The sequence below is a fragment of the Protobothrops mucrosquamatus genome, unplaced genomic scaffold (assembly GCF_001527695.2).
Source record: "Protobothrops mucrosquamatus isolate PMUCROS unplaced genomic scaffold, P.Mucros_1.0 scaffold2329, whole genome shotgun sequence".
In the NCBI taxonomy this organism is placed as follows: Eukaryota; Metazoa; Chordata; class Lepidosauria; order Squamata; family Viperidae; genus Protobothrops; species Protobothrops mucrosquamatus.
This window is the reverse complement of record NW_015388412.1, coordinates 70,750-80,247: the sequence shown is the minus strand read 5'-3', so window position 1 is coordinate 80,247 and position 9,498 is coordinate 70,750. Positions and strand designations below refer to the sequence as shown.

Here is a 9,498-nt window from a genome sequence, read left to right as displayed (position 1 = left end):
GTCAGTTTTTGATTCTTGGTGGCTGCCTGCACTAGATTCTGTGGTTTTCTTGGCAAGGTTTTTCAAGAGTGATTTCTTTTCCCTTCTTCCTAGGGCTGAGAGAGAAGGCTCATGGTTATCCAGCTGGCTTTGTGCCTAAGTTGGTACTAGAACTCAGGTCCCTCAGTTTTTAGCCTGGTGCCTGAACTGCTAGACCAGGGGTAGGCAACCTTGATTCTTTTATGACTCGTGGACTTCAACTCCCAGAATTCCTGAGCCAGCCATGCTGAGGGGAAAGGGAGAGGTTTCCAAGCTGAGCCATGCTGGCTCAGGAATTCTAGGAGTTGAAGTCCACGAGTCCTAAAAGAGCCAAGGTTGCCTACCCCTGCGCTAGACCAAACTGGCTCTTCATGGCCTTAAGTCATAGCTATTCATTTACAAAGCCAAGGAGGCTTGGAAAGTGGGGGCAATGGTTTTCAAGTCTGGAGTTCCATCCCTGCTAAGTTAATTAAGCAATGATGTTAATTAAGAAATTTATGGAATCATCTAATTATTTCTCCCATATTTTTTTTTCTCCACAGAGGTATGGACATCCATTCTTGTCTTGGGGAGAACCTCAGTAATGGATCTAACCTATCTTGTGAATCCACCTGTCGAATCCAGGATGGCTTTCTGACGGAGACCTTGCCTGCAATGTACTCAATCATCGCCATCATTGGTTTCCTTAGCAACCTCCTGGCACTCTGGGTCTTCACTTTGGGCTCCCTCAAGACAAACTCCATCACGGTGTACATGAAGCACCTTGCCATCGCCGACCTCTTGCTCTCCCTCTGTTTGCCCTTCCGGGTGGCTTATCAAAACCACAGTGGTCCCCCCGCTCTCTGCAAGATGGTAGGCATGATCTTCTACATCACCATGTACGTCAGCATTTTGCTTCTCAGCCTGATCAGCCTGGACCGCTACTTCAAAATAATCAAGCCCCTTCAACAATTCCGAATCCACACTAAGTCGTTCAGCGCTTCCATGTCCCTGGTGGTGTGGATGGTCTGCTTCATCACCATGCTTTGCTTCCTTTTGGACACGAGTAGAAGTGGGCCCTGTGGCCACAAGTGCTTCCATTTCAAGTACAGAAGCACCAGCGGAGGCATACTCAATTTGATGGCGGTGGCTTTTTTTTTCCTCTTGCTGTTCTTTTTCCTTTATTCCTACGCTAAGATCTCCCTCAGGCTCCGTGCAGTCTCTTTGAAGAAAACCCAGCAGCACAGTAAGAGGATGAGCACCAGAATTGTAATCAAGACTTTTGTGGTCTTGGTGGTTTTCATCGTATGCTTCGTCCCCTACCATATGGTCCGAATACCCTACATCCTTTCCCAAATGAGGATCATTTCTGAACAGAACATCCAGGCCCTCCATCTTGCAAACGAACTGGTCCTTTGCATTTCAGCCCTCAACTGTTGTTTTGACCCTGTGATTTTTTTCTTTCTGTCCCGCAGTTTCAAGAGATCCTTGCTGGACACCACTCTCCGAAAGCTAAAGTGGGTTTCTCAAAATAACCAGAGAGTATTGTACGCCAAATAATCGATTTCAGACTTCAGGGTAGAGAAGGACTAAGTTGCATAACTAGGATAAACTTCTGAAAGTGAGTTCTTCTTGCTAGATCAGCCGTCTTCAGGAAGGTGATGACCAGAAGTTGCAATGACTAAAAGCCCTAGTTAAGAATTTTTAATTCAACAAGTCCAGAAGACACCAAGACACAGAAACCTGACTTAGACATCACTCAGGGAAAATACTGATATATGTTAAGAGGAGACGCAAGCGACAAATGGGGTTTTTAATCCCTACTTTTAATCCCTATTCTATATTTGATTTTCTTTTTCTGAGAAAACCACGGACAAAGCAAAAAGAGGATGACTATTAAAAACAATTTGTGAAAGAAAAGCTAACAAAACTGAGCAGAAAACTGAGCGTGCTGCTTTTAAAAGTTTGTCAAGCTGTTCTTACTGTCTTAAATTTTTTCTTTATATTTGAGCAAAATTTACTCTCACTGATTCTACTTCTGTCTTCTAAGGAAAAAGGAAATAATAGCTTTTCTGGCATCTTTTAGCAAAACTAGGAACCAAAGGTTTAGGAAGCTGTTGAAACGCATCATTGTTTTTGTCTTTGAAGTTTCTACATATTCATCACTAGATTGTTGGTTGAAATGATTTCTTGCAAGTCCTTATTTGCTTACAGTAACCCTTTAAACGGAAACAATAATTCTTGGAAGAAAGACATTGCTCAATCACCTCTAAGAATGAAACAAAATCTTCCAAGAATTATTGTGAATTTGAATAGAATTGGGTATTTCTAAATGTCCGTTTTGGGGATTACTAAAAAAGGGAAAAGCTTCCGTTGCTAAAAGTTACACATTCCATGGACGGTGCGATGACCATTATCATTTCTAAAGAAACCCCAATATTTAAAATTGGTTTAAAATATTGTTTTATTTAAAGAATTTGGAGAAATTGATGGGCAGGACAGCTTTTACTGGAGAGCAATTACACTTGATGCTTTGGCTTTTTCAAAACAAAGATCAGAATAGACTTGCAGTGATTCTTAAGGCTTAAGAGAGGCAGGCAGCTAAAATTTGTAATGCAACATCCTTAGCAAAGGAGAGATGTGGTGAGGTATATCACATAAAAAAATCTACCACATACAATTATAACTGCAAAAAGCTAATTTTTTTTCCTCTGCACTGACTGGTGTTCAGAAAAACATTTAACAAGAAAATTCTTGCTATGGCAATGCAAGGTTTTCTGCTCGCTATTTCTTTCATTTAATTTAATCCAGGTTAGGCTACTTTTATTTTAATGTGGATTATGTGGTGGAATAGAGTCTGGATTCCCAGGAGGGAGGGGCTGCATTCCAGAGGACCAAGAGACAACAAAGTTTAAGTAGTTTGGTTGGGAGAAAGTTAAAACAGCTCCTCCCTAGAAGTTCTTGGAGTATATCTTTAATGATGCAAGTAGTTCACTTAAGTTTGGCAAGATTTCTGTGTATAGGCGAGGAAAAATAAAGAGAACTATTTGGAAATGATTCAGTTTCTTTCTTAGTTTTCAAGCCTGACAAATGAAAGAACATCTTTAAAAAAAAAATAGCCAGAGAAATTCAACTGTAAGACTTTTTGGAAAATGCACCTAATTTTCTGTTATTGTTACTTAGATAGGTTGTCCTCGAATCACAGCCCCCATTGAGCCCGACTTTTCTGTTGCCCAGTGAATTTTGCCCCATTTTACGACGTTTCTTGCCACAGTTGTTAAGTGGTTCACTGCAGTTAAGTTAGGCAACAATAGTTGTTAAGTGAATCTGGCTTCTCCCATTGACTTTGTTACCAAAGGGGATCACATGACCCTGGGACACAGCAACTGTCGTAAGTATGAGTCAGAGGCCAAGCGTCTGAATTTTGATCATGTGACCACGGGGATGCTGCAACAGTCGTAAGTGTGAAAAACGGTCATAAGTCACTTTTTTTCAGTGCTGTTATAATTTTGAATGGTCGAGGACTACCCTAATTATTTTTGTACACATATGCCATTGCCTTTATGAAACACTTGTTTTCTTACGCTCTGCAGATTAAGGTAAGAATAAACTAAACCCAGGCCAGGAATACAAACGCACAGAGACGAAGGTCTTGAGACCGTTTAATAATAAATAAATAAATAAAATAAAACTGAAATAAAAGCAGCTGAAGCACGATCTAGATAAGAGTTATATAAAACAAGAGCCAATGCAAAAGGCATGGAAGCTTGAAATGGGGGGGGGGGAAATCCATTTTTTAAAAAAAATAATTGTATCGGTTTATCAAAATATAAAATGCAAACTCTACAACTCCATTACTTTTTGCTATTACTTTTTTTTAATTTGTGTTTGTATTTTATATTTCGATAAACCAATACAATTATTTTAAAAAAAAGAATGTTAAAAAAAAAAAAAAAAAGAAATTCTGGTCCCAGTTGTGATTGCAATTGAGGATTGTCTTTGTCTACACAGTATGCGTGAACTGTTAAATAAAATAAATTCATTTTCCAAAAGGAAAAAAGAAAAAAGAAATTGTGTTTGTGTGTGTCGGGCGGGTGGGGGGTGGAATTTAGTCCAGATTCAATCCGGAAGGCTTTGAGAGAACGAAGAAAACTTCAGAGAGAATTGGTTGAAAAGAAGGTACGTCCTTTAACATTCAAACGTATAAACGGCACAACCCGGTGTGAATCGGTTTCTGTTCTACTCCTGGGTGCTCCTGGTTTGGTTAGAAAAAATGCTCCTCGGGCTTAGAGTTGGAGATTCGAAACTCTTTTGGTCTGGCACCTGCTTGCATAGAGCAAGACAATTTCACCAGCAAGAATCAGAGTGCAAGGAAATTTCTTGCTGTCTTGCTGGTGGGAGGCTTTTGTGGTTTAACAGCAAGCTGCTTGAACTTCTCCTTCTGAAAAGTTGCTTCACTTTTCTTTTCTTTTTTTAACAAATAGGGGCCATATGATCAGGTCTAAATTGTCAGGCTTTTTTCTTCTTCCCCTTTCCACATCAGCACTGCTTAAGCGGCACTTGTTCCCTTCTTATTTTTAAAAAATGCTGAAGGGACATTATTGAAAGCAGCTGCGGTTAAAGCTGGCCTCGGGCTAACCTTTTGTCTTTGGGGTTCCAGGGGTGTTTCCAACCTGGAACCCTATTTTCTTGGCAGGAATCATCGGTACGAGACCTCGATTTACAGCCGTTCCGTTGAGTAGACTGAAGTTACAACGGCATTGCAAAAGAGTGACTTTTCACCGTTGTTCCTACGTACGACCGTCGCAGCATTCTCTCGTGGTCACGTGATCAACATTCGGACAGGTGTCAAGGGGTTCATGTTTATGATGGTTGCCAGCGTCCCGGAGTCATGTGATCCCCTTTTGCGACCTTCTTAGGAGCAAAGTCAATGGGGAAGCCAGATTCACACAACAATTATGTTACTAGCTGAACAACTATAGCCATTCCCTTAACAACTTGTGGCAAGAAAGGGTACAAAATGGGGAGAAACTCACAACTGTCTAGCTTAGCAACAGAAATTTTGGGCTCAGTTGCGGCCATAAATCATGGAGCACCGTTATTAGGGCCAGTTTGTTATACGCTACCATTTTAAATAATCCAAAATATCTCTCTGGTGCAGTGCTGCGTTGGGACATTGAGGAAAATTCAAAATGAACATGTGTGATTAGTCTATGTGTATTTTCTGAGGTCTAAAAAAACCCCAAAACAACAATCTTAGAAATATAAAACATTGGGAAGAAGTACGTAACTGAATGATAAGCTGAGAATGATCTATGTCATGTTTGGGATGTGACTGAGCTGCGTGAAATAGTTAACTTTAATAGACTGTGGTTGTCTTGTGGGAATAATTCAATATTGTTACTTATATACGGACACACAAAACCCTCTACAGCCAAAACTCTATTCAGCTTTGCATTCTGCTCTCCTGTTGACACACTCAATGGCAACGGGGCCACCCCATTCCAGCCACCCATCTCTGGAGGCCGAGAGCTATCCTGGCTCAGAGCCAAGAGTGTCATTTTATCGTGCAATTTGTAGAGAACCAAGTTTTTATAATCTGTTCAAGACTTCTCACCCTGGGATGACCAGGTCCTAAAATCCACTAGCTGTGGAACATCTCCAAATGTCAATCTGTCTTGTCAGTCTTTAGCGTGAAATTTGCTACCAGTTCTACACAATTGCAATTAAACAGAGAATTTGACAGTGGAGAAAGAATTTGGGGAGACTTATACGTGTACTAAAGTGGTCCAAATAAGAGAGTGAGGAGAGGTGAGGAGAGAGAGAGAAAGAGAATGAGAGAGGGAGAGAGAGGGACGTGGAGAGAGGGAGGGAGGAAGGGAGGGGGAGAGAAAGAAAGAAAGAGAGAGAGAGAGACAGAGAGAGAAAATAAAAGTAATAACTAAATGTCATGCAAATCTCTGTGGAATATAAGTGAAGGAACCAGATCAGGAGGAGCTAGCATGAGAAAATTAAGCCCTATCTTTTTTGGGGGTTAGATGAGGTTAACCACGAGGCTTCAATTCAAAACATTTCAAAGAAAATAAGAAAAAAAATGAGAACATATAACCTTTCCAGATGTCAATTGCCCCACTTTTTCGTGACATGGTCCCAGGGCTCCATGACTCACAAATTCTTCTCAACATAAGCTTCCCGGAGTCGCCCATGTATGGCTACCATACCTAAATTTGTTCAATACATAAATAAATACAAGCAGTCCTTGACTTACAACTACAACTGAGCCCAAAATTTATGTTGCTAAGCGAGACATTTGTTAAGTGACTCTTGTCCCATTTTACGATCTTTCTTGCCACACTTGTTAAGAGGATCACTGCAGTTGTTAAGTGAGTAACACCGTTGTTAAATGAATCCAGCTTCCTCACTTGTCAGAAGGACGCAGAAGGGGATCACTGCGACTGTCATAAATATGAGTCAGTTCCCAAGCTTCTGAATTTTGATCACGTGACCCTGGGGATGGTGCAATGGTCGTTAAGTGTGAAAAATGGTCACCAGTCCCTTTTTTCAATCCCTTTGTAACTTCAAACGGCCACTAAATGTTGTAAGCCAAGGACTACCGATAAACCTTGAGGTCAAGCAGCCAAGCTAGATGCTGAAAGTATAAGACTTGGAATGTACAAATTTAAAACCCAACATTTCTTTTTGAAACCTAAGTCAACTCCCTTACACACAGTCATCTCTTCCGGGCTTCCTAAAGTTTTTATTTTTTTAAGCTTATAGCATGACTTAGGGTTTTTAATTCATTGGCCACACTTTGCAAAATCGGTTTAATAAAACGAAGCCGGAGGCAGCAGTTGCTCTCAGAAAGAAATATCGCTGAACTTTTTTTATTATTATTAGAAGCAGAGTAACAGGAAACAATTACAAAGTTTGATGGCTAACGGTGACGATAACAATCTTGTTCTTAGAGGAACAAATGTGTGGCCGTGTGAGGGACAGGATGAAGGGATCTCAGCTACTTATACACAAAGCCACACAGGTCCTCACAAAACCTACACAGAACACAACTCGAGTGGTACTTTTTGCAAAGACTTTCTTAGAAGTGAGTAAGTGTATTCCTGAAACTTAGCAGCTAATAAATACCAGACAGCTGTAGACGTAGCCTTGATCCAAAGATCATATTTGCACCTCCTCTACATTTGATGCATTCTACGTGGCCCTGAAGCTCATACACAGTTAAGAAAATCAGGTTAGAGATGGCCTCAAGTAACAAATATCTTGTGCTGCTAGAAACTGAACATTGTCTAAAAGGAGTGTTAAGAGCAAAAAGTGCTACTACAGCATCACATTAAAACGAAGTCCAAAACTACGAGTTAAGAAAGGAGAGAAGCACATACAGACCTGGTTCTTGCAAAGAACATCACAACTCAGGTGAGGTGTAGCTAAACTATAGCTGGGCAAAATGACCTCAACAGCAGCTTGGAGCTCATGAGATAAATACTGCTTCAGGGACAAGCAAATCTAAAATATATTCCTTACAAAACGTGAGCATCTTCAGGGAGAAAATTCAACTAGACTCAAACTGCTGATGTTCGTGTAGGATTCTACTTTCTTTCTTTCCTGCTCCCTTAGTGAAGATCTCAAATGTTATAGTTCAAATTATGACTCCTACAGTTTAGCAAGAGTCAAACTGTATCCTTCTAGACTTGGAGGAATCTTGCCAGCTTTCCCGCTATTTTAATTCAAAAGCCGCAAAGAACAGAATATTGTCAAAGGAAAATGGTAGCCATTTCCTGATGTATATAAGAACTGCAAAGTTCCTTTTCTAGCAGTTTTGCATGTTTAATATAATTCTAGAAGGACAAAAAAAAAAGGTCTCATTTACCTGAAAAGGATCAAGTGCTCAGCTCTGAACATAGGAAAGGTGACTGATTTTCCCTAATTACCAGAAATGTGTCAATGAGAGCCAATGGGCTTAACCAAGTTTGGCTGAGCTTGGCCATGACCAAGGTTGGCTGACAAACATGAACAAAGATGGACCTTCTCGTGGTTAAAACAGCCCTCCCACTCCTAAAATAATGCACAGATTAGTTTTCAAGTTTGAAGACCAACTCAACCACAGAATTTGCATCCCAAGTTCTGTGAAAGCCTTCCATTCTTCATTATTAATAATGAAAATGTCACTGCAAATCCAATATAAAAACAAAGGCAAGATATTTCTATTTGGTTTGAAGGAGAAAAGCTGACTTTGGCTGTTTCTTGTAGGTGCTGTTCTTCCACAGAATGACAAATCTTGGCTTCCTATAGACGTTCTGGGCATCCCTGTTGGATCATGCTCAAGAGATGCAGTGGGAACGGGTGTCTCCGATGATGGCGGGGTGCAAGCTATGATCATCATCCATCTCTAGAAGGAGTAATGGTCTAGAACTCCTTGTTCCTAGTCAAGGACCCGGTTCCTAAGGCTAGGAAGCGGATAGCGGAAGCAGTGTCTCCACTCAGATCTTTGAGCTAATCATCTCAGCTTCAGCTAAAAGCCCCACTTACTTTTCTTCGGAAGAGACGGCACTGCTGAGAAGGCCAATCAAAATGAAACATGCAATTATTTTCACCTAACTTGCTAAGAGGAATAATCAAGTGTCTTCTTTCTTTCTCTCTCTCTCTCTCTCTCTTTCCAATTGTTTGAGCTTTAGTTCAAGAACACGGATTGGCAGCTTCCAGCTTCTTAGAGATAAGGCTTCTTGTTATCAATAAAGAAAGATCCTTCAAAGGAAAGAGCAGAAAAGAAACAAAGCAAGGAAATTATGGTGGGGAAATCCCCCCACATAGACTGTGCTTCCTTCCAACATAGAATGGGTGGCAAAGAAATTCTGGAGAAAGTTGAAGCAACGACCAAGATGAAGAATGGACAACGGAGTAAGCTAGAAAGAAATGCAGTGCTATAATTATATCGTCATCCTTATTATTATTATTTTTAATAGTGCTGGGAAATCGGGACTTAATGTTGTCTTCTCTCCCCAGATCTGTTTGTGTTCGTCCTTCCTTCCTCCTGCTCTAAAGCTTTCTGAAGCAACTTTCCCATCCCATGGGAAGTTTAACATCACCAGCAGGCAGCAAAGAGAAGAGATACAAAGAAGCAGAACCTTCCAACATTGGGTACCAGTGTAATTTGGAGGTCTCAAAAGGCTGGAAGAACAACAAACACGACTTTCAGATGAACTAACTCAACTTGCCTTGAGACTCTACCACTTTTCAAGCATGTACATCAGTAAAACCTTGATGTTTTTGTACATGGGCAGTCTCAAGAGGACAGGGCCGCTTTCAATAGCAAAAGGCACAAGAGGTGGTAGCACCTTGAAAGTCAGAACTGGTCTCTACATGGCTCCCCAGTCCATCTGACCCGAGCTGAGCCAATGGGCTGGGCTTTGGAAACCAAAGAGAACCAATCAGGGAGTGTAGAATGGGGGGAGTGAAGAAAAGGCAGTAGACTTTATTACTTGTTCAATC

The 9,498-nt window shown here is 40.8% G+C and overlaps 1 protein-coding gene across 1 annotated transcript; it reads left to right on the top strand.

The window, feature by feature from the left end:
* Positions 1 to 564: 564 nt before the first annotated feature.
* On the top strand, positions 565 to 1,557 carry LOC107295396 (probable G-protein coupled receptor 34). Its single transcript, XM_015824711.1, has one exon. The coding sequence runs from the start codon at positions 565 to 567 to the stop codon at positions 1,555 to 1,557; it is 993 nt and encodes a 330-aa protein (XP_015680197.1).
* The last annotated feature ends 7,941 nt before the right edge of the window (positions 1,558 to 9,498 follow it).

Coding starts and splice junctions, on each gene's coding strand:
- LOC107295396 (XM_015824711.1), top strand. CDS start 565: ATGGACATCCATTCTTGTCTTGGGGAGAACCTCAGTAATGGATCTAAC.